Source organism: Leptopilina boulardi, unplaced genomic scaffold (assembly GCF_019393585.1).
Source record: "Leptopilina boulardi isolate dan_hultmark-lab unplaced genomic scaffold, ZJU_Lbou_2.1 LbouV2_30, whole genome shotgun sequence".
In the NCBI taxonomy this organism is placed as follows: Eukaryota; Metazoa; Arthropoda; class Insecta; order Hymenoptera; family Figitidae; genus Leptopilina; species Leptopilina boulardi.
This window is the reverse complement of record NW_026137863.1, coordinates 780,936-804,926: the sequence shown is the minus strand read 5'-3', so window position 1 is coordinate 804,926 and position 23,991 is coordinate 780,936. Positions and strand designations below refer to the sequence as shown.

At 23.5% G+C, this 23,991-nt stretch overlaps 5 protein-coding genes across 11 annotated transcripts; 1 reads left to right on the top strand and 4 right to left on the bottom strand.

The window, feature by feature from the left end:
• Positions 1-681: 681 nt before the first annotated feature.
• LOC127282351 (LMBR1 domain-containing protein 2 homolog) lies at positions 682-4,875 on the bottom strand. Its single transcript, XM_051306527.1, has 9 exons — positions 4,702-4,875; positions 4,285-4,625; positions 2,576-2,786; positions 2,323-2,499; positions 2,066-2,243; positions 1,818-1,999; positions 1,289-1,748; positions 1,108-1,224; positions 682-1,014 (listed from the first exon to the last, which is right to left on the bottom strand). Exons 1-9 carry the CDS (start codon positions 4,873-4,875, stop codon positions 776-778), a joined length of 2,079 nt encoding a protein of 692 aa, XP_051162484.1. The 3' UTR covers positions 682-775.
• A 24-nt stretch (positions 4,876-4,899) lies between these two features.
• Positions 4,900-5,781, bottom strand: LOC127282369 (BBSome-interacting protein 1). Of its 3 annotated transcripts, none has more exons than XM_051306551.1 (2): positions 5,672-5,781; positions 4,900-5,213 (listed from the first exon to the last, which is right to left on the bottom strand). In XM_051306551.1, the coding sequence occupies exon 2, from the start codon at positions 5,191-5,193 to the stop codon at positions 4,900-4,902; it is 294 nt and encodes a 97-aa protein (XP_051162508.1). In that variant the 5' UTR covers positions 5,194-5,213; positions 5,672-5,781. The 3 variants fall into 3 exon arrangements, with proteins under 3 accessions (XP_051162508.1, XP_051162507.1, XP_051162509.1); XM_051306550.1 differs by having other exon boundaries at positions 5,616-5,767; XM_051306552.1 differs by having other exon boundaries at positions 5,640-5,767.
• Positions 5,782-6,899: 1,118 nt separating this feature from the next.
• On the bottom strand, positions 6,900-11,074 carry LOC127282354 (protein aurora borealis). Its single transcript, XM_051306534.1, has 7 exons — positions 10,823-11,074; positions 10,343-10,654; positions 9,968-10,262; positions 9,811-9,896; positions 7,728-7,919; positions 7,437-7,659; positions 6,900-7,373 (listed from the first exon to the last, which is right to left on the bottom strand). The coding sequence occupies exons 2-7, from the start codon at positions 10,631-10,633 to the stop codon at positions 6,925-6,927; spliced, it is 1,536 nt and encodes a 511-aa protein (XP_051162491.1). The 5' UTR covers positions 10,634-10,654; positions 10,823-11,074; the 3' UTR covers positions 6,900-6,924.
• Positions 11,075-11,568: 494 nt separating this feature from the next.
• On the top strand, positions 11,569-21,709 carry LOC127282353 (epsin-2). 5 transcript variants are annotated; one of them, XM_051306533.1, is made up of 16 exons: positions 11,569-11,905; positions 13,835-13,884; positions 14,764-14,856; positions 15,015-15,273; positions 16,429-16,628; positions 16,728-16,773; positions 16,881-17,043; positions 17,183-17,312; positions 17,389-17,421; positions 17,608-17,698; positions 17,793-17,810; positions 17,950-18,044; positions 18,109-18,295; positions 18,494-18,670; positions 19,269-19,289; positions 19,816-20,003. In XM_051306533.1, exons 3-15 carry the CDS (start codon positions 14,764-14,766, stop codon positions 19,283-19,285), a joined length of 1,509 nt encoding a protein of 502 aa, XP_051162490.1. In that variant the 5' UTR covers positions 11,569-11,905; positions 13,835-13,884; the 3' UTR covers positions 19,286-19,289; positions 19,816-20,003. The 5 variants fall into 5 exon arrangements, with proteins under 5 accessions (XP_051162490.1, XP_051162486.1, XP_051162488.1 ...); XM_051306529.1 differs by lacking the exon at positions 19,269-19,289 and having other exon boundaries at positions 19,816-21,709; XM_051306531.1 differs by lacking the exons at positions 17,389-17,421; positions 19,269-19,289 and having other exon boundaries at positions 11,570-11,905; positions 19,816-21,709.
• A 1,370-nt stretch (positions 21,710-23,079) lies between these two features.
• LOC127282368 (protein C10) lies at positions 23,080-23,970 on the bottom strand. The gene is made up of 3 exons (XM_051306548.1): positions 23,785-23,970; positions 23,517-23,693; positions 23,080-23,403 (listed from the first exon to the last, which is right to left on the bottom strand). Exons 1-3 carry the CDS (start codon positions 23,819-23,821, stop codon positions 23,270-23,272), a joined length of 348 nt encoding a protein of 115 aa, XP_051162505.1. The 5' UTR covers positions 23,822-23,970; the 3' UTR covers positions 23,080-23,269.
• Positions 23,971-23,991: the final 21 nt, after the last annotated feature.

Here is a 23,991-nt window from a genome sequence, read left to right as displayed (position 1 = left end):
ATTTATTTATTATTAATTGCATAATTTTGTGTTTGCAAATTTATTTCGTTTCAATTTCCATGAGTCAACAAATTTTTACATGTTATTTTTACATTTAACGAAGAATTATTTTTTTCAATAATTGAATCTTTTAATGGTTATTAAAAGAATATTTTATTATTGACTTGTGTTAAGATTCCTAATCAAATGTACAATTACACTAATCAGAGATATATTTTTTTTAAAAAATATTTTCATGCTTATAGAAATTTTTAAATTTTATGAAATATTGTTAAATGGTTAAAAAACAATATTTTGAGAGAAAATAAAGAAATATAAATTTGTAAATTTGTTGTTATTATAAAAAAAAAACATGAAGGATAATTTTTTACAATGCGGAAAAAAATACAAATTAATTTTTTTATGTAGACTGTAATATATTAATTTATTTTTAATTGTATAATTTAATTGAAAAAAAATTAAAATTAATGGCTAAAATTAATTTTATCGCTTATTTTCAAGTTTTTTTTTTTCTTAAACTTCGTATTTTGTAAATTGTTCAAATATTTCTAATGATTATAAAGATCGTAAGCAAAAGGCCTCTTTCACACATGTTCATAAAAGGCAAATTTTACTCGGGAGGATAAATTTCACTTAACACTTACCAAACCGCACATATTTTTTCTAGAAAAACAAATTCAATTTGCAAATCACTTGTTTTATAGAAAAAAAAAGAATATATTTACAGTTTTAAAATTATTAATAAAATTTGTCTAGTTATGGAAAATTGTTTTTTTTAAATGTCGTCAAATATTCCCCTAGGTGGATGCCCTAATTGAGAGCTGTTTATCGAGTATGTTCTCGCATCCTCGATGGATAAATCTCCAGATTGATAACCACGATCGATACGATTATTAGCACCGTAACCATCATTTCCAAATGTTGTGCCAACGTAGTATTCCGATGGATCGACGAAATCACGTAAGAGACCAGCTCGTGCAGATTCCGTGGACTCGTCTCTTTTCAAGGACATTACTGAGAAATATTTTTTTTAAAAATATAGAAATAATATTTTTTGAGGTTGATTATTTTTTTTATCCATGCCTATTGTCTAAATTGTAGACACACCTGTATCTGAATTTTGCCTTGAAGTTCTATAACGAGATGACATTGATGAACCAAATCTCTCCTGAAATTCCCGTCGACGACTCATTGATTCTTCAACACGTTGACGTTTCCTCCTCTCTGTAATTTTAATTGAAATTTTTATTTTTTCTATAATTGAATTAAAAAAAATGTTGTTTCCTACCTCTTTTAATTAATTCCCTTCCTTCTTCAACGAGATCAGATGTGAGTTCATCGTCACCTAAAAATTGTTGAAAACCAAGCATTGACAAAAGTCGACTTCCAACGCTAAAATACGTTGCCAAACAAAATCCAAGTATTGCCATGGGAAAATAAATATTAAATCCATCGGATATAATATTAATAACATCCATATGGCCCATTACTTGTGTATAATGTGTTTCCAATGTTCTTGCTTTAATATGATTTTGAATAATATGATGATATGAGTCCATATGAATGAGACTCAAAAAATTGAGACACAAGGGAGGTGTGAGACGACAAAACATCATACCACTGAATATCAAACTGTATTCATTTGTTTGATGATGTGGTGCTAAATAATATAAATTTAACACTCGAATTTTTAATATAGTTGAATAAGCACAATAACATAAATAAGCAATGATAAGAGTAGAAAGTATCTGAAAAGAAAAGAAAAAAAATTTAGAAATTTAATTTTAATTTTTTAAATTTCCAATTTTTATACTTACTTCTATTGTGAAATAATCGTATTTCTTGCTAGCTAATTGAATGAATTGAGCGAATATTGAAAGTACAGGATTCTTACTGAAGAAAGTTACTTCCGACCAAACAACAGCAAATGAAAGACAAGCCGCGGCAATAGCGGAGATTTTCAAAATATAACTTTTTAAAAAGCATTTCCAATACCATTCTGTAAAATTTTAATTTTTGTAAACAGAAATAAAGTAAATAAATTCAAATAAAAATTTCAACATACCGATTGAAGGATTGTAAATAAAACGAATTGGAAGTGGTCTTAAAACTGGATATGTAGCTTTAAATCTCTTATCATGACTAGCTTGATTTCTAGCAACATCCTCTAAATCTATAATATTGTCTATCAAAACTCCCCATTGTGTCTCCGTTCTTTGTAACGTTTGTAATGCTTTAATAGTCTGAAAAAAAAAATTTTTTTCAATTATTTTCTCTTCACTTAATTTATTTCAATTTAAATTTTTTTAAAAATAATTTTACCTGTCTATGTAATCGAATCAATGCTTTTTCCGAGGGCACATCAAGTGGAGTATCTTCCGGTAATTGTCTTCTATTCATTCGATCCTTTAACTCAACTGGCACTTTGTGAAATATAGTCTCAAGATTCACATGAAACGGATGTCCAGGATTAATTGCCGCCGATGCTGCTTGCAGTGACTTAAAAACAAAATTCAAAAATAATCAAAATAATTTCAATTTAATTAGAAAATTAATTAATTAACAAATTTGTTACCTCGAGAATATCGTCTACTGTTTCTTCAGCTTCACATTTTTCCATACTGAGTTTAGCAACTTTGAAATAACTATAATGAAGAGTATATCCAGGTTTACTGGCATTCCATAATCCACGTGGTACTTCAACCAATGCATATCCAAGCAATAAAACAAGTAAAAACAATCCCCAAGTATTCGATGCTGAAGATGCAATTGCTTTCAATTTCGGCCTATGGAAAAATTACATATAATAATCGTGAATATCTTTCGTTCATTCTGTCCACACCTGAAGTTAGTATTTGTTATAGGTCTTTTGTTTTTTTTAAATGTATTGTTTGACATTATTTTGTGTTGGTTAAAATTTTTCAATGTTTTTTTGGCATTGTTTCGATAATTAATTTTGAATCGAAATTTTAAAAAATAATTGAATTTTATTTTATTTTAAATTGAAAACTTGGTAAATAATTGAATTTTAAATTGAAAATTTGAAAATAATTTAATTTTAGTTGATTGTTGATTGAAAATTTGAAAATAATTAATTTTAGTTGATTGCTGATTGAAAATTTTGATAATAATTAATTTTGACTCGAAATTTTTGAAAATAATTAAATTTTAATTGAAATTTTGGATAATAATTTAATTTAAGTTCATTTTTAATTGAAAATTTCGATAATTAATTTTGAATCGAAATTTTAAAAAATAATTGAATTTTATTTTATTTTAAATTGAAAACTTGGTAAATAATTGAATTTTAAATTGAAAATTAGAAAATAATTTAATTTTAGTTGATTGTTGATTGAAAATTTGAAAATAATTAATTTTAGTTGATTGCTGATTGTAAATTTTGATAATAATTAATTTTGACTCGAAATTTTGGAAAATAATTAAATTTTAATTGAAATTTTGGATAATAATTTAATTTAAGTTGATTTTGGATTAAAATTTCGGGTAATAATTGAATTTTAATTGAAATTTTTGATAATAATTTAATTTAAGTTCATTTTTAATTGAAAATTTCGATAATTAATTTTGAATAAAAATTTTAAAAAATAATTGAATTTTATTTCATTTTAAATTGAATTTTATTTCATTTTAAATTGAAAACTTGGTAAATAATTGAATTTTAAATTGAAAATTTTGAAAATAATTTAATCTTAGTTGATTGAAAATTTTGATAATAATTAATTTTAGTTGATTGTTGATTGAAAATTTTGATAATAATTAATTTTGACTCGAAATTTTGGAAAATAATTGAATTTTAATTGAAATTTTGGATAATAATTTAATTTAAGTTGATGTTGAATTAAAATTTCGGGTAATATTTGAATTTTATTTAATTTTAAATTGAAAACTTGGTAAATAATTGAATTTTAAATTGAAAATTTGGAAAATAATTCAATTTTATATATAATTTAATAACATATAATAATAATTTTCATTATTTTCATTTAATATGAAATAATATTCTAATAAATTTATATTATTATTGATAATATTAATCTTTAATTTCTTTATAACAAACAATTAAATACTCAATTTGGCAAGCTTGCACGCGTTTAATATTGCTAGTATTATATTAATTTATCAATTATTTAGAATAAATAAAATTTAATTTTAATTAAATTTTAAATTTAATAAATTTAAATAAAATTTAATTTTAATTAAATTTTAAATTTAATAAATTTAAATAAAATTTAATTTTAATTAAATTTTAATTTCAATATTTACCCATCAAGATCTAATCCTGGCTTTAAGGCAAGATAAATTAAAAGAACTCCGCATATAAAAAGATAACTTCCATAGTAAATTGCATTGTCAATTAATGCCGATTTCAATTTTCCACGAACTGAAAAATCACCTGCTTTAATGTACGATTGCATTAAAGGAAGAATTAACCATGTTAATAATTGTGATGTCCAATAAACAATTCGCCATAAATTTGGATAAACATCATTTGGAACACGTGACCATGGTTCAATACATAAATGTAAAGGTTCATCGGTTGTATTGACAGTTGAATTTAATGTACCATTGTGAATATTTAATTCTACGCATTGTCGAAAAACCGTCTGAAATTTAAAAATTATTAATTTCTGACAAAATATAGCTCATTTTTATATTTAAAAAATAAAAATTATTTCTTACAGACGATACGTCGAGTGGTAAAACAAATATTATCAACAGGGAGAAATACCAGGCAATCAATACTGAAAGTGTAACGATAATATGTTGCCTGAAAGGATTTCCATATCTATAAAGTAAAGTCACTGCCAAACAAAAGGCAAGTGTCACCTCTGTTAATAATGGTCCAAGACTCATTTTTTGTTTTTTTTTTTTTTTTTTCTAATCTCTAAAAGTTTCTTCAGTTTCTTCAATTTCCTGAAATTCCTCGACTTTTTTTAATTCCGAATTATCTACGGATTTTTGTGATTCCTGGACTTTTTGAGCTTCCTGAATATCTTGTGCTTCTTTTAATTTTTCCTCAGCATCTTTTTGCATTTTCTCCAATTTCTCCAATGTGAGTGATTTCAAAGGCATAAGTTTTGGCTTACAAAGAATATAATCAATTAATTCCTCATGACAAAGAATACCTTTCTTTGGTATAATCACGTCAATTTGTGAAATATTCGTTGACATTTTCTCCAAATTAATCGAGACTGAAAAAGTAAATATAAAAAGAAGTATTTTCGAGAAATTTCGAAAAATTAATAAAAAATAATATTCAAATTATATTGATAAAATAATTGAGTATACAAATTGACAATTTAACCTAATTAAGAATGGAAGTAAAGTACAATTAACATTTTTTAACCCTTTCTCGTTGTTAAACGAAAAATATACAAAAATGGTAAAAAAAAAAAAGTGAAAACACGTGGGTCATACTACTAAACTAATAAAATATAAAACAGTGCTTTTTCAAAATTTAATTGCAAAAAATTTATAGAGAAACAAATATTAAATTTTTTAAAATATATATATACGACTAAAACCAAAATATGTCAAAATAGAAATGTGTCAAACACACGTCAAAAACATTTTATGTAAATTTTAAATATAACCTGTTAAAGGATAATAGTATTCACTTTCATCTTCACCACAATAATTGAAATTTTACCATTGTTCTTTTTTTTTTCAACAATTATTTCCAAGAAAAAATATGTTTTGTTTAGCCTGCGACAAAATTATCGACTTTTGTAACGTAACCATTCGTTAGTTCACTTTTTTCTCTCACTGAGCGCTGTCATCGTTTGAAAAATTTTTTAAAAATGAATAAATTATCTTAATAATTAATTCATTTCATATTTTTGTTTAAAAAAAAGGAAAGGAATTAAAACAACAATTTAATAATTGGAATAATATATTTCCAGATTTTATAACAAATTCTTATTAATAAATACAGCTACGAATCTCACACACACAGTAATAGAAAATAAAAAAAAAAATTTTAAATCAGTCGATTAAATTATTAAATTTTAAAATACTATATTCATTTTATTACAAATTTAAATATTTACGAGAAATTCTTATTAATTATAAAAGGATGATAAACTAAATAAAAGTAAAAATTAATTAATAAAGTTAATGAACACTTTGTTTACTGTTAATGAAATATTCGTTTCCTATTTAATTTTTAAGATAAAAAAGATAAAAAACTAGAAATTAAACTAATATTAAAGATTAATTATTAATTATAGAAATTATTATGAAAAGAAAAAAAAATGAAAAACATTGCACGATTTTTTTTTTAACTTTACATTCAATGACTTTTTTTTTTTGACGTAAAGTCGAAATACAAATCACCAAATGATTATTCGTATTCACACAAAATTCTCAATTAACTAAAAATTAATAAATAAATATTTGACTCAAAACCGAATGAATGAATTTGTGTTTTGTCAATGAAGAATGATTTTTCTTTTTGCAAGAAAACAATGAAATTTACAATAAAAAAAGAAGAAAAAAAAAAAAAAATTGAAAATACCTAAAATTATGTTTATGTTTCAAATTGAAACAAAATGATGGCAGTGTTAAAATTGCGACAAAAATTACTTAAAATTTACAGTCGTTTATCAAATATTCGTTTTGCACTTATTTCAATGAGATCTATACTGTTGTGCAAATTACGAATTATCACAATAATAACGAATATATCAGTACTAATTCTCCATTGACTTCTCAGCTGAAGTCACAAATTCTATAATTCCAAAAACTTATTGTAATCTCATGAATCACAATATTGACAATTTTTTAACAATAATTTCATACAACGAAATATTATTACAAAAGGGCAATTGAATTGTCTTTTGAGACAATAGTAATTTTCCCTTCAAATTAGTTTTGTAAATTTTTTTGTTTTTCAATTAAAACTCACTGTCCTTGAATATTCCGTTCTCGTAAAAATTTCGATGGAGTTGAACTACACATGTATTTCATATTTTCCTTCCATTCTGTGAGTCCATCTTCAGATGGTAATAATTTTTCATCCCAATGAAATCTTTCATGAATTACAGACGATGTGGTATAATTTTCAATATTATTTGTCGTATTATTAATACTACAAGTATGATAACCTGTATCTTGAGCTGAATTAAAAACACTATGCTGATTTGATGTCATTGATAATGTATAATTCTGTTGATATGTACAATTATCACTGGAAATAGTTTTACTCCAATCGTTTATGAATTTTGGTTTCTTCATTAACGAATTATTTTCATTCTCTTTAATTTTATATGAATTCTCCAATTGCATTGTCATGTCAATCGTTTGATTTTGTTCTTCAATATTTCCTTTTATATCCACTGGTTTCTTGATATCTAAAAAAAAAATAAATTTTGTTGAATAAAAAGCAAATTGGAGAAAATAAAAATTAAACATACTTGATTCTTTTTGTATTTCTTCGAATTTTTCCACATCTTTAATGGACATATCGATACTCATATCAGTTGTAAAATCTAATCGTGCCACAGTTCGAGCACGAGATTTAACACTTTCGTATGACATTTCATTGGCAATTTCGCTAATTGGTGACATATTTACAGGTGACATATTATCAAATGCCAATGGAGTTCCATGATTTCTTCGTAAATTTCCCGAATTGCTCTAAATTTTTCAATTTTATTAAAAATTTTACTTTTTATTTATAATTTTAAAAAATAAATTTAAATTACCCTTAGAGGTGTTGCATGAGTAAACATTCCACTTTGAAGAGGGCTACAATTAATCATACTTCGCGATTGTATTGGCGATAATAAAAGTGAAGATTCCGTATCGTCTTCCTGTGTATCGTCGTGAGCAAACAATTTTCTTCTCAAAGAACTATTACCACTGGAATTTGCCTCATCGCTCTCGACATTTTGTTCCTAATTTAGAAAAAAATTTAATAAAAGTCTAATTATATAATAATAAAATGCTTGGTCTGTCCTTCTGTCCTAACTTGAAGTTGTTTTTTTATGATTTCACGTGTTTTTTGAATAGTAATCTTATGACGTGTCAATTTAAACTTGAAAATTTTAGAATAAATTAAATTTCAAAAGATATTGTTAATTTTCAAACAATAATAAAATTTTACAGAACTAAAAATAGTTTATCAAAAAATTTTTTGGAAAACATTTTTTAAATTTAATTGAATTTTCAAAAGACTTAAAATTGAGATTTTAGAAATTAATTGAACTTCAAGTGATTTTAATTAAAATTTTATATGATTTTACTAAAAAATTTATTAAAAATAACAGACAAAATACAATAATTTGATATAATCATTTTTAATTGAAAAATGGTTTCAGATAGTTGAATTTTCAAAGAATATTATAAAAATATTTAAAAATAATTGAATTCCCTTAGAGTTATAATTGAAATTATTAAATTTCAAAAAATGTTCGATGGAAAATTTTAGAAATAATTAAATTTTCAATACTTTTAAATTCAAATTATTGAAAATTCAATTAATTTTGAATTCAAATTTTTTAGAATAATTAAATTTTCTTTAATTTTGATTTGAAATTTCGGAAAATAATTAAATTTCAATTAAAATTTTTGATAATAATTCATTTTTAGTTGATTTTTTATTGAAAATTTTGATAATTAATTTTGAATTGAAATTTTAGAAAATAATTAAATTTTATTTGATTTTGAATTTAGAAAATAATTGAATTTTAGTTGTTTTTGAATTGAAAATTTTGAAAATAATTAAATTTTCTTTGATTTTGAATTTAAATTTTGGGAAATTAATTGAATTTTAATTGAAATTTTGAATAATAATTTAATTTAAGTTCATTTTTTATTGAAAATTTGGATAATTAATTTTGAATAGAAATTTTAGAAAATAATTGAAGAATTTTATTTCATTTTAAATTAAAAACTACGAAAATAATTAAATTTTAAAAGATTTTGAATTAAAAATTTGGAAAGTAATTGAATTTTCTTTGATTTTGAATTAAAATTTTGGGAAATAATTTAATTTTAGTTGATTTTAGAATTGAAATTTTGGAAAATAATTGAATTTTTGTTAATTTTCAATAGAAAAATTTGGAAAGTATTTGAATTTTTGTTAATTTTAAAAAGAAAAATTTGTAAATTATTGAATTTTAGTTTATTTTTGATTGAAAATATTGATAATAATTAATTTTGAATTTAAATTTTTGATAATTATTGAATTTAAATTTTTGAGAATAATTGAATTTTAGTTGATGTTTAATTGAAAATTTGAAAAATAATTTAAATTTAGTTGATTTTAAATTAAAATTTCGGATAATAATTGAATTTTATGTGATTTTAAATTGAAAATTTGGAAAATAATTAAATTTTAAAAGATTTTAAATTAAAAATCTGGAAAATAATTGAATTGTCTTGGATTTTGAATTGAAATTTTGGAAAATAATTAAATTTCAATTACAATTTTAAATAATAATTCAATTTTAGTTGATTTTTGATAATTAATTTTGAAATGAAATTTTAGAAAATAATTTTATTTTATTTGAATTTAAATTGAAAATTTGGAAAATAATTGAATTTTAAAAGACTTTGAATTTAATTTAAAATTTAATAATTTAATAATTAATAATCTGAAGCCTATAAACATATAATTTTTATTTTTATCATTTAATATGGAATAATATTCTAATAAATTTAAATAATTATTGATAATATTAATTTTTAATTTCTCTATAACAAATAATGAAATACTCAATTTGGCGCGCTTGCGCGCGTTTAATATTGCTAGTTATTATTTAAAATAATAAAAATTCTATTCACCTGCGTAAAAGTGAAATATGGTTTCAAAATTTCTTCAACATGTGCTGGTAAATTCGGTGGAAGAGATAAAGTTGTCTGCGACCATGCTAATTACAAAAAAAACTAAATTAATAATAATAATTATTATTAATTAATTAATTAATTTATCTCAACTTACAATCTTTTTTAAAACTCTGAGACTCTTTTGTAGACGTATTTTCATTATACCCTCTTAATGGTGTCTGCATATCAATTTTTCTATAATTATTTTTATCACTATTGTCCCAGGGACTAGGAATAATTTGATTTTCTTTAAAAAATATATCTATTGCAGCTTGAGCTTGTCTTTCGACTTCTGGATCTGTACAATGTGGCTGCTGAATTGGAAATTCTTCTATTTTCGCCGGCTGTATAATAGCCAATTCATCTATATTCCAGCTAAATGTATTAGAATCTGACGAAGAGCTGGATACCTTTTTTTTTTTTAAATCGAAAATAAAATTCAAATAAATAAAACAATTTTATTAACTCGTGACAAAAAAATAGAACTTACCTTCGTAAAAACAGTTGGACTAATTACAGACAAATGTAGCCTGTTCGTTAATTCCGATTCAAAAGGATTTCTAGCAACGAATTTCGTTAATCCAGAAGGTGGTGTAATATGATTAGGTAAAAGGGCAAAACAACCAGAATTATTTTGATAAGATTTAAATCTTTTATCCGCTTGTTTGACAGGAGTTTTAAATGAAATAGGACTTCTCATCGAAGCAATGTCATGTAGAATATCATTTTTATTTGGAGTAACCCACTGCATTTCTTCTGATGATGAATTTTTTGAATTCATTTCTATTCCTATATGCTAAATCTGTAATTACAAAATTTTAAAAAATAATTACTACTCCTAAAAAAAAGGAACAAAAGCAGAAAATTATTTTGACAGAAATTTTGAGGTTAAGTGCATTAAAAATTTACATCACCTTTTTTTTGAAAATATCGAAAATATATAAAAATTATACGGAAAAAAGAAAATTACCTTATATATATTTTAAAAGCCTATTGGGAATATAAAATAACTGTCGTTTGTAGAAAGGTTACTTTTAAATTTCATATGTATTGAGCGCAATTATATATTCACAGATTAATTGAACATTAAACAAAATTTTTATTAAAAACTGATATCACAATTACTAATTTATATTATTTTAATTTGTTTAAATTATAAATTACTTAATATTTAGTTTGGCATCACAAATGAAATGCCATTCAACAGATTTTATGATTCTTACAAGCTTTTACCAAATTATCCATAACTTGTGAATTATTACATAAACTACGTATATTTAAATTTATTTTCAAAATAATATATCACAAGTAAAAATACCACTTTTTGTATCTTCTATTCTAGGAAATAATAAACAAAATTTAAAAAATTGGATAAAATAAAATAATTCCAAATTTGACATTGTTTTAACAACTTTGACATTTCTAACGGTAAATTCGTAATTTTTGTTAAATAAAGATAATACATTTAAATCTCCAGGAAAACGGTAAAGTCAGAGGTGGGAACTAATTACTAATTATCAAAATAATAATTTAAAAACTATTAAACATAATAGTTTTTATTTATATATTCTAACTTTAATATTAATTTTCATTAATCACTATTATAGAATATTTAAATATTTCTCCTGTTATTTAAACAATGATTTATTTTTCCTTTTGTAATGACAAGAAACTACCCAACCCTGTTCCGAACACTACCGAATAGTTACGAATATTCACGAATCTCCCAGTGAACCACAGTGTCATCCAACCATTTTTTATCATAAAAAAATTACAATGATCATTGTTTAAATTACTAATGATTTTATCTGTTTTGTGTAAATATATGATTAACAAATTTTACTCTATGTAATATATATACTCTAAATTATATGAATTTATGGCGTTTTCGAAAAGCAATTTTAAAGTTTACTTCATTCTCCGCTAGAGTTTTTCTCGCCTCATCCTTTAATTCGTCAGTGCCTGTGAATGTGTGACAATTGTATGTTATTTTGTACTTGCTTTCTTTCGTGCATTGTATGCATTGCATGTCGAATTTCAAGACCGCATCAAGGTGAGTGTTTAATCAAAAGTGTCAATTTTAAAAAAAAATATTTCCCACGATACGAAATACTTTTTTTTCTAATTTCAATCGAATGTGAGTAATTTCTTGGAATCCATTACTTTTGTATCATCGACGTTTAATTTTTCGACCTTTCACATGATTTTTACTCATAGTTTGTACAAAGTATCATCGAATATGTATAATTTAATTGATTTTGAAGCAATTTAATGCTTTTAAGTATTTTTTTCCGCAAACGGGCGTATGAGTTAAACGATGAAGACGTCACGCTTCGAGGATTGACGTTTACAATATTTTCATAAGTCTCACCCTCGTTCTCCAGTGTATACTCATACTGCAAGAGTAGAAATTCATGAGTGTTGGTTGGTGTAACTAAAAAATGTATGCCTGTGAAAAGATATAGGTACAAGTCACGTTTAATTTCTAAATATTAATTTTTTTTTTGTTTAATTAATTATTTCCATTTTACTCTATTTTGAAAACTGATGGAAAAATTTAAAGTACAATGATTTCATTGTTACTCTTCTATTTATTATTTTCTTTTGTTTTTCCTAACAATATAATTAATTTCTAACCTAAAATTATTAAAAAAAAAAAAAATATTTGTTTACCTTTATTACTATGACACTATTTTGTTTATTTATGATTTTGTCGATACTTTTTATTGAAAATTTTACAGTTTATAAAAATGTAAAAATAGGCTCGTTTTGACAGTTTTTACGCATTAAAAAAAAAAAAATAAAAAAAAATAGTAAAAGTGAAAACGATCAATGCAGTCATGGTCAGTTAAATTCTTAATACTATTAATTCTCTTTAGAGAAACCTTATTGCGGAAGACAATATGTGTAGTTTCCTCTTCATAATGTTGTGGCAATATAAATGTCTAGAATTTTTTTTTTTGAGATTTGTTACAACATAATGAATTTGGAAAATTTATTTCCCCTTTTTGAGAATTATAAACATTGAATTATTTACTATATTTACCTTTGAAAATCAAATTCATTTACAATTTTTTATTTAGTTTGAAATTATCGTAATTATTATTTTATAGTTAAATTAAATTAAATTTTAATTCATTAATGATTGAATGAAAAATATCTTACATGTGTATTTTCTTTTTATATATTGTTTATTTTTTATTCCCAGTTGATAATTGTTTATTAGTTGAATTTTTTCTTAATCCAAAGGAATTCTTGTTTTTCCTGTGTTTAATCAGATTCTATCTCTCGGTAACAATGACCTGAATGCTTGGCATTGAATGAAACATGAATGAAGACCCTGAGAAATCTTAAAACAGCTTCTTTAAAATGACACAGGAAATTATATTTTAGGATACAATCAAATCACAATAATTTCATATTTACATATATAGAAGTTATTTTTATATATAAAAATTTTTAAATTGTAATTTTTACCTCTCTCTACCTCTTTTTATAAATAATTATAGGGAAAATAACTAGATTTTTGAGATTCTCAACATATATTTTTATAAATTAATTATTTTCATTCATTTTTAATTTAGAAATTATAAATATAAAATTAATTTCTAAATTCAATTTAATAATAAAAAATAATTTTATATATTTTTTTATATAATTTTAATTTTATATTTTTTTTTTTAAGATAAAAATTGAGAAATGAGATACGAGACAGCGTGTTAAATAAAACAATAGCAAAATGCAAAGGATGTAACTGTTTCAAAATAATAATTAAAACATGAAGATCGTTTGGTAGACAAAAATTGATAAAATACGACGACATGTCTTTATTTTCACCGTCATTATCCATTTGTGTGTTAAGATAAGATAACAAGTGCTCTAAGAGCTTAAAAAAAGGGAATTTTGTAGGAAATAATTAGAAAACAAATTATTGTATTGTATTTATTTTTCACTAATTCAATTTTTTTTCTCATTGTTTCAGGTTGAAAAGAACAAATTTAATAGAAAAAGATTCAAAAGAAAGTTATAAAAGTGAGTGATTAACTTGCTGTTTATTGTGTGAATGTAACAAGGCTTTATTTACCATTTAGTCAGACTTTGTTTTCAAAAAAAAAAAAAGCAATTTTGTATATGTTTTCAATTTAATTTATTCGCATTTTATAAACAGTGATGCTTTTAAAAAAGCAAGAAAAATGAATGAGGAAAGAAAAACATTTTTTTGAAAAAAAGGATATTGAATAATTTTTTTTTAGCAAAAACGCAACATAGTGAATGAACATCGTTTGTCCAATTGAAATCAGTTAGTACGTTATTTTTTTTCCAAAAAAAGTTAATTTTAAAAAATAAAGGATAAAGGATTAAGTTTCTTATTTAGACGGTGAGGGTGTAGTTTTCTTTATAATTTCCTCGCGAATTTGGAGAATATTCAATTATAAAATTATCTTTTTCTATTTTCTATTCTAACAAGGTTAGATAAATTTTTAGTTAATAGATATTTTAACTAATAATCAACTTTTCACTTTGCTTCCTCATTGGGGAAATTGAAATTGCGAAAATGGACTAATTCTCTTTTTTTAAATATACTTTTTAGGCATGTTAAGTTTTAGATTAACAGTAATATTTGTTTGCATGTCTTTAGTTTAATTTTTTCCCATATTTTTATCGTTGACAAAATTTTAAGGTATAAATTATATTTTTATGGCTACATTAACAAAAATTTGATTAGAAAATTAATTTTTAATTATACCGATAAATATGCGACGATAAATATATTTTTTTATTTACAGAGAGTTCCAAATGAATTCTACTTTTTAAAAGTAAAAAAAGAAAAAATTCATGTGGAACTCTTTGTATAGAAGAGCAAAACTACTTTCTTTTTTTTTTTTTTAATATTTAGCGATAATGTTTTAGATGCGAAGGCAAGGACAAGACGTCATGCAGGTCAACTTAGCAGGAATTAGAAGAGATATTTTAAATCTCGCTCACAACTACAGCAATGCTCAGGTAAATTGATTAAATTTCAAAGAATTTAAATTTAAATTTAAATTTAAATTAACTTTCAAATTTGTCATTTTCTGCAAAGTATATTATTTTTCATTTAAAACGAATAATAATAATTAGTTGATAATTATAAATAAATAAAATTTATTTTAAATTTGCAGAAAGCGGTGCGTAAAGCTACAAGCAATGATCCATGGGGTCCAAGTAGTACACTTATGGCAGAAATTGCTGATTTAACATACAATGTTGTGGCATTTACCGAAATAATGCAAATGCTTTGGAAGCGATTAAATGATCATGGAAAAAATTGGCGACATGTATATAAAGCCTTAGTCCTTCTAGAATATCTGATCAAGACTGGTTCGGAAAGAGTTGCTCAGCAATGCAAAGAAAACATCTTTGCCATACAAACTTTAAAAGGTAAAATTTATTTTCAAAAAATATAAAATTAGTTTCTTTTTTAAATAATTAAATAACTATCACAGTAATTAGAAAAGAACTTTTTTTTTTAAAAGAAGAAAAGAAATTTCTACGTAAAAAAATATTTGTGGTCCTTAAAAGGACCGATTTTATTTGTTTGAAAATTAAATTCTTGTGAAATTAGTGCAGAAATTTTTAAAAGTACGAATACAATTTTTAATTATTTTCACAATATAATTTACTTTCTTTATGGGTAGTGTTTGCCTTCTATTCATTCTCCTTGAATATTTTCTAATTGATGTCAATTCCCTTTTTGCTCTGTTGAGTGATAAAGAAAGTAAAACTTGTAATCGAAGATTATTTTTTTCCTTCTTAGAGCCGTTGTTTCGTTTTGAATTGAGATCCTTAATCCAATTTTGATAATTTCGAATCAGTAACAAATTGTCCTTGTACTGCTCCAAAGATTTTGCATTCATTATGCGTTTATTTGCAGATTCCAAATTGATCGCTTTTTTTTATAAATAATAAAAAATATTTTTTTTATTATCACTGAACACAGTTTTAAAATTAATATTTGTAATCCTCTTTTTTCTTTAAATTATTGACCTCTTGTGAAACTAGTTTGGAATACAACTGACTGTTAATCACCTTGTAAACACTAAAGCTTATTGAAATATTAATAGATTTTTGTCATAGAGGGACTTCTTGTATGTTATTATAGATTTATAGATTATATAATTGATTGTTTTGAAAGAAATAAGAAATTTACTATCCAATGGAAATCGATATTAAATTTGTATTCAATTAATAATGGTTTCTATTTTTTTCTTCGATATTTGGGAATTTTTTTGTTATTAATTACTTCGGTTTTTTTCAATTACTATTTAGAGATAATTAAATTAAATATAAAGATTCAAACAAATTAACAAATCGCAAAAATTTAAAACATAATGAGAATGAACAAATAATGTAATTAACATTAAATTTAATATGATTATTATTTTTAATAACAAATGAAAGCGGAAGAAAATTATTAAAATTAAGTGATTATTATTTTTAATATTAATAATTAAATTATCTGAAACTAACTGAAATATTGTTTACAATTTTTTAAAAAAAAGATTTTTTATTTGAAAATTGAAATAATTGTTAAAGATTTTCAACACATGGAAGGTCCTAAGGATCAAGGGATAAATGTGAGAGAAAAAGCAAAGCAATTAGTGGCCTTATTAAAGGATGATGAAAGATTGCGAAATGAGAGGGCAAGAGCATTAAAAGCTAAAGAAAGATCGGTACAATCCCTACGTGGATTTGGAAGTGATGGAGCCGATACAATTTCTCCAGGCAGCGGTGATGTAAGTAAAAATATTTTATTTATTTACTATTCCTTTTTCTTTTCTAATTAAATTGTTTTTTTTTAATTTTAATTTATTTTGTAAATAAGCATATAAAAGTTTCAGGATTGGGAACCTTGTCAACTTTCTGAAACATCATCGAGACGTAAGTTTTATATTTTTAATTTACTATATATACATTGGTTTAAAAATAAAAATTTTTCATCATGTTATTTTTTTATATCGAATATTAATTGCTAAATAATTGTTCAGCGGAATTGGAAGCTGCAAGACCGCAGACAATTGGCGAGGAAGAGCTTCAGTTGCAATTGGCATTGGCAATGTCACGAGAGGAAGCTGAACAGGAAGAACAAAGAAGACGTAGCGACGATGTCAGATTGCAATTAGCACTTAGTCAAAGCCAACAAGACTTCAAGTAAGTTTTATTTTTTTTTATTTAAGGATAAGAAATTCTTTTATTTAGTGGAGAAAAAAAAAAGTAGAGTAAAATTGGCAAACGATAATTTTAGAACGTTGGGCAATGAAATAAATATCTAATACTGGATTATTTTTAGAATACCACAACCTGAGAAGCAAAGTCATATGCTTGATTTACTTGATGTAAATTTGGGGGAGGCCAGTGGGGCTAGTGCACAGGTAGATCCATGGGGTGTTCCAATTGCTCAGCCACCACCAAGACCTCAGGTAAATATCACAATAAATTCTTTATTTAATTAAACTCAATGTTTTTTATGAAATCCGTTCGCATGTTGCATGACAGTCACTGGATTTATCGTACTTTCGATTTAACGAGGTACGTGAACGTTGCACTAAAATCAAAACGAAAAAAATTCTTTTACAGCATAAATATTGGCCTTTTTTTTCTAAATGATAAAATTATTTGAAAATTGCAATCAAACTATAAGTAAATTACAAGTGTATTGCAAGTAAATTATAATTAAATTACTGTAAATTAATTAAATTAAATTTTTTACTTCAGGGGCAAAGTGATCCGTGGTCTGTTCCTACAACGAGCACTACATCTCCACCAGTTGTTGATCCTTGGGCTCCAGTTCCTCCGCAAAGACCAAGTGAGTCTTTCAAAAACAAATTAATCTCTAATTTTTTTATTCTGATAACCTTTGTTTTTTTTTTTGCATGTAATGTCATCCTTTAATTGATTAGTGGTAGCTGAAATTGCAGGTAAATATTTTCGTAGTTTGTAAAATTGTACAATTCATTCATTCCATTAAAACTTAAAGAATCCTTTTTTTGTTTTTTCGACAACAAATTTTTCGATTTAAATTTGCAATTTTGAAAATAATTTTCTGTTAAATTTCAGCTGCAACTGTCGATCCATGGCGCGCACCTGCTCCATCTCCAGCAACTGTATCATCGCCAGTGACCACAGATCCTTGGGCTCCAGCAGAATCTAGGGTATGATTATTTTAGAACCAAAAAAAAACTTAAACATTTCTAATAATTTCTTTTTTTTCAACAGCCTATTGGATTTAATATTCCATCGTCAACTAATGCTAATTTCAATTCAACTACAAATGGTTTTTCCAATTTCAACAATGGTGTATCACCGAATCAAGGAAACGCGAGTCCATTGAATGATTTAGATGAATTTGACATCATCAGCAATAGAAATAAAATTGAAACCAGTCCTCACATTGTAAACAATGGTAATAAAATATTTTTATATTTAAAAATTAACAAAATTATAAATGAAAAACGTCAATATTAAACGAGATAAAAAAAATAAAGGAAGTAGAAAATAAAAAAAAATATATCTACTCATAAAAAAATAGTCATTAATTTTCAATTTAATTGCAATTTTTTGATATTAAGATTAATTTTTAATTTTCCTTTTTTTATTTCAGGAAGTACAACTTCACCAGATCCATTTGACTTGGGTGGCCTAGGAAATAATCTTCCTCAAAGTACAGGTGCTGTTAAAAAAACTCCACAATCATTTCTTGGTGAAAATTCTGCCCTTGTCAATTTGGATAATCTTGTTAGTGCATCCGCAATAAAACCTGCTGCACCAACACCTACAAGTAAATATTATTTTTTTATTAACATTTTTCTATAAAACAATTTGTCAAAAGGGAATTTGTTTTCGAAGGTTTTGGGATAAATTAACTAATGAATAAATTAAATCACATTAATTGAATAATAAATTTTGCAATATTAAATATCTAATTAAATTTTCTAATTATAATTCCATATTAATCGAAATCATTCTCTATTCTATAAATTATAATAATTTTTAAATTAGTATTCTATTCTTTACGAGTTTATTCTCTTGGTAGAATCTTTATAAAAAAAAAAACAACTCTCTTCTTCCTTACTTTTTATATACTAATCTGCAATGGTATGTTTTAAAATAAATTTTTTACAATCTATAATTGTGTAAAGTAATAAAAAATTTAATTGTCTTATAAAAATATTAATATTTTATTTTTTTCTCTAATTTACTGAATTAACGTTATTCTAATTTAAATATTTTTCTGATTTATAAGATTTAAATATATTTTTCTAATTTACGAACTTTAATATTTTATTATATATATATGGAATGAAAAGCATGTTTTTAACTTTAATTATAATTTGATAATCGAAATTTTGTGACTTTAATTTATGTCTGCAAAACAGCATTTCATTGGAAATAAATTCGTGAGTATATTTAAAAAAAAATTTCAAAGAACATTGCATGACATGGAATGGCGTGCTAATTGTTGTTCAAAATTAATTTATGCTCAATAATATTAATGAGATTTAAAGCTTATTAAAATAGCTTTTTAGCATGATGGCATGGAGTGAATAATTTTTTTTATTTCTTCTTTTTTTGAGTGCTTTTCAAACTTTTGGCAAATGATTTTTTGATGTTTCACAAGTTGAACAATTTGTTTTTAATAATAATTTTAAAAAAATATTTTTTAATACAATTTTTCAAATTTATAATTTTGAAAAAAAATTTTAAGGGATAATTAATTAATATAATTAGTAAAATAGAAATAATTTTTTCTTTCTATTATTTTTTTTAAATAATAAATATTATAAAAAATTTTATTTCATATTTTTTTTTCGTAAATGAAAATGTTGGGTATCTTTTGTGCAAAGTAAGGAAGAAAAATAAATGGTAATTAGAAGAAAAAAAAAAAAGAATATTTTTCACACGTAAATAAAAATAATTTTGCAGTTACTGTCCCGTATTCGGCAAATCCGTTTGCAACGGCAACGCCTCCACCTCGTCCTTCAATTAATCAAATTCGACAAGATCCCTGGACAGCGAGCACAACTTCTCCAGCAAATCCATTTCTCTCCTAGCTTGATTAATTTTCAACTCTGAAGATAAAAAAAAAGAAAAAAAAAAAACCACCCACCAATTTCGAACATCTGAAAGTGTCTTTTTGACATTTTATATAATAACCACCGTCAATGAAAAAAAAAATAATTAAAAGTCCTATTGTATTATTCCAATTGAAATATTAAGAATTCACATTCTTGACAAATGAAATTCTTTTCTCGTTCGAAACGTATCGAACTTAAAAAAATAAATTTAAAAAAAGGAATCAGTTTACAAAACTTGCATTAGCGATATAATTTCTAGAATTGCAAGAATGTTGACTGAATTCACTTTTTTGAAATTCAATTTTTCATTTTTTAATGGAAAATCACAATTAAATTTTATTATAAATTGGAGATTTGCGCTCAAAATATTATCTAAAGCGTAAAATAAAACAAAATTTTTTCCATAAAATAAAATGAGACAAATTTCTCGAAAGTTATTTAGAAAAAAAATTCATCACCAAGTGTTGAACAAATTCTTTTTTTTTTTTGGGAAAATTTTGTCGATTAATATATTGCAAAACTCTAATTATAATAAATAATATTTATTTCGTCTACTATATCTTAGGCCGAAAACACATTTTATGCAATAAAATCCTAAAACAACATCGAAATCTTTTAAAGAAGCATTTGTGAATTTTTTTTTTTTTTTATTTAATGAAACCATGTGAAGCGAAAATTCGCTGATTAATTATTATTATTATTATTATTATTGATTATTGATTATATTGAAAGCTAGATTTTTATACGCGTGCTCTTTTGTTTTTCAAAAACCAGCACCAAAAAATCACTGTCGAATACTTGAGGCGAAATATATATATGCAAATGGCTTGACCATTTCGTTTTATACACTATGCCTTTTCTACTTCAACGAATCATTTATTATTCTAATTCTATTGTTTAATCAATGCTTTATAATTCATGAGAAGTATTTGATATTAGCAATTTTTGGTACTGAAAATCTGTCCACGCTTTTCTTTTCTTTTTTCTAATATCTTTTTTCTAGAAGAAAAAAAACAAATTTAAGAACAAATTTGAAAATACGTTTTCCGAAGTGAAAAAAAAAATTATAGTTTTAAGTTTAAAAAAAAATGTACGAGTAAAAAAATTTACAAATTATTTGTAATTGCGAGATGATGTGGGATTGTTTCCCGATGCTTTAAAAAAAAAAGAAATTGTAAATATCGTTGGTTTGAGAATGTATTTCCATCGTCTTGTTTCGTTCGCTAAGTATTACCAGATCATAATTTGTTTTTGTTTATTAAGAAAGCAACGAATGGTCTATGTCAACTTTTTTTTTTTTAAATATGACTCTCTGAGAATTTACTCTAATTTTTATGATACTATAATTGAATTATTGATTGTCCTCGAGTTGAAACTACGGGTAAAAAAAAATTCACGAGAATGAAATATTCTCCATTTTTTACACACAGCGTTTCTTCTAAATTTATAAATAATAATTGTTTATTTTCTTCGGCCTCAGGAAGAGCATGTCTAAAAAAAAGATGATAATTTTTATCACTAAAACTATTTTTTTGCTCCCTGGAATTATATTCAAATATTTTTTATTATGAGAGAATTTTATATCTCACATTATTTATATTTATATATATATATATGGTTTATAAGAATTTGGGGGCAATGTTATTTGGATACGTGAAAAAAAAAAAAATTCTAGGTGATAATTAAAAATTGATGTCGCTTGGAGAAAAATCAAATTAATAAACTGTATCAGTTTTTAAGAATGTTACCTTTAATTTATACACTGCATTTATATATGTTCAGTTAATTTTTTTTATTTTTTTGGTTCTTAAATGATATTTTATAAGTTTTTTGAGTATTAAACAAACCAAACGCAGAATTATTTGAATTTTCTCACAACGTCATCAATTAATTTTTTTTTTTTTTCTTGATTTTTGTAGCTTTTAACTATTATATTAATTCAAGAGCATTATTTTCCAAGTCTTATTAAGAGGGGGAAAAAAAAGCATCATAATAAATTATTATACATATATAAATATATATTTTACTAGGTTGCGTTATACACTTATTAATATTATTCAGCAAAATAAATGTAAAGAGAGCTGTATAAGTTCATCTGTATTAGGTGTTAAACTTCTGTTCAACTCAATTTTTTATAATGGAGATGTTATGAAAAATAGAATAAGCAAATTTTTCAATGACAATGTAAAATTTTGTCATTGTAATTTATTTTATTATATATATATATATATATATATATATAATTTTAAATATATTTTTAATAATTAACTGAAATAATAATTTTGTTAATATTTAATAAAAGACAATTATGTATCATTAGTATTTTCAAATTGAATTTATAATTCGTTATAAATTTTACTAATCAATTAACTTTTTAGTTAATTTATACATAATCGAATGAATTAATCCAAGTTTTATAAAAAATTATGGATTATATAATATTATATCTATAATATTAAAAACAACTTTGTAACAAATTTTTTTAATTAAAATTATTAGATATATTATTATGATTATTTTATTTTCCTTTTTTTTTATCATTATAATAATTATTATTATTAATATTATATATTAATAACTTGAAAATTATGCCAGTGAATGAAACTTTTTATTTTGAATAACATCTCGATTGTAAAAATTGTAATTTACTTTAAGACAAGTGATCGATAGATAAAAAAAAATTCAATTTTCTTCTATTTTACGATTTTTCATTAATGAAATTTTAATATGAAATTTATTCTTATAAGAAAGTTTTATATTTTATAATTTAATAAACGATTCTGTAAATCTAATTTCAATAAAATAAAAAAATTATTTACAGTGACAATTTTTTTTTCCATTGATTTTTTTTTTTTCTATCGATCATTCGTCTATTTTCGACTATTTAATATAATGATCATTCACTAACATGGAAGTAAAATCAAAAAGTGATATATTTAGTTAACTCATTGAGTTGTTTTTTTATAATACCCTGAAACCCTAAAAATTATTAATTTTTCTTTTTAATAATTTTCTTTAAAACACTTTTTTGATAATATTTTAAAGCTTTCGAGAAATTAAAAGTATTTAATTATTAAATTAAACAGTAGATTAAATTAAATTTAAACTTAAATTGAGTAATAATTGTGAATTTTATTTTAAAAAAATATTTTTAAAAATAGGTAAAAACAAGCGTAATTTTATATTGAACGTACGATAAAAATATAAATGCTTAAAGTAGCTTAAAGTACTTCATTTTAAAAAAAATAAACTTAAAAAATGTTTATGAAACGTATAAAGAAAAACGTAAAAAAATTTTCTAATTAAAGAGATGCTTCAGCTGATGTATCGACTGGAATATGTGGAAGAAAATGTTGTCTCACTTGATTATGAAGTCGTAAAATTTCCGAATCTTCTCTCTCTAGGGTTCTAATTAATTGTGCAAATTGAACTGTTCCTGAAAAAAAAATATTAACGTATTTTTTTTTTTTAAGGTTTAAAATTAAATTATTTTATTTTTCTGTAAAATTTTATCACATTGTTTTCTTTTTAATATTATTAATAACTCACCTTCCCTTCCTTCAGGAAAACCGTATTTTCGCAAAACTTCCATTTGAATTTGCGTGACAATTGGAAAAACAAACTGCATCATTTTTAACATTTCATTTCCTGAATTTTCTTTAGCAACAGACATTTTTTGTATATTTTCCGGTGCATTTAATGCCGCCAAAACATCAGTTAATATAGCTGAAATTTTGTTTAAAAATTAATTTATTTTGTTTTAAAAATGTTATTTGTTTGAAAAAATTTCTAACCTATAAAATTATGTTTCATTTACCTTTTGCAGATTCCGGAGTACAACTAAAGGTTGTCATTTTATAAAAAACATAAATATCCAATTAAAATTATAAAAAATAATTCCTTATTAAATTTGTCGATTTTAATTGCAAAATATGTATTTGTTTTTCTTTTCAACAACTGTCATGTCAATTGTCATTCGATGTTGATAATTACAGAAAATTATTTTATCGACTGGATGTAGAGT

Excerpts from the sequence above, each read along its gene's own strand:
- LOC127282369 (XM_051306551.1), bottom strand. The coding sequence starts at position 5,193 with ATGTCAACGAATATTTCACAAATTGACGTGATTATACCAAAGAAAGGT.
- LOC127282353 (XM_051306529.1), top strand. The coding sequence starts at position 14,764 with ATGCGAAGGCAAGGACAAGACGTCATGCAGGTCAACTTAGCAGGAATT. Across the intron at positions 16,774-16,880 it reads TTCTGAAACATCATCGAGAC|CGGAATTGGAAGCTGCAAGA; the intron begins GTAAGTTTTATA and ends ATAATTGTTCAG. Across the intron at positions 18,045-18,108 it reads GGGCTCCAGCAGAATCTAGG|CCTATTGGATTTAATATTCC; the intron begins GTATGATTATTT and ends TTTTTTCAACAG.
- LOC127282368 (XM_051306548.1), bottom strand. The coding sequence starts at position 23,821 with ATGACAACCTTTAGTTGTACTCCGGAATCTGCAAAAG. Across the intron at positions 23,694-23,784 it reads TACTCCGGAATCTGCAAAAG|CTATATTAACTGATGTTTTG; the intron begins GTAAATGAAACA and ends ACAAAATTTCAG. Across the intron at positions 23,404-23,516 it reads TTTTCCTGAAGGAAGGGAAG|GAACAGTTCAATTTGCACAA; the intron begins GTGAGTTATTAA and ends TTTTTTTTTCAG.
- LOC127282354 (XM_051306534.1), bottom strand. The coding sequence starts at position 10,633 with ATGAATTCAAAAAATTCATCATCAGAAGAAATGCAGTGGGTTACTCCA. Across the intron at positions 7,920-9,810 it reads CATATTTCACTTTTACGCAG|GAACAAAATGTCGAGAGCGA; the intron begins GTGAATAGAATT and ends TTTCTAAATTAG. Across the intron at positions 7,660-7,727 it reads CTCATGCAACACCTCTAAGG|AGCAATTCGGGAAATTTACG; the intron begins GTAATTTAAATT and ends TGAAAAATTTAG.
- LOC127282351 (XM_051306527.1), bottom strand. The coding sequence starts at position 4,875 with ATGAGTCTTGGACCATTATTAACAGAGGTGACACTTGCCTTTTGTTTG. Across the intron at positions 2,500-2,575 it reads CAGTAGACGATATTCTCGAG|TCACTGCAAGCAGCATCGGC; the intron begins GTAACAAATTTG and ends TTTGTTTTTAAG. Across the intron at positions 2,244-2,322 it reads TGATTCGATTACATAGACAG|ACTATTAAAGCATTACAAAC; the intron begins GTAAAATTATTT and ends TTTTTTTTTCAG.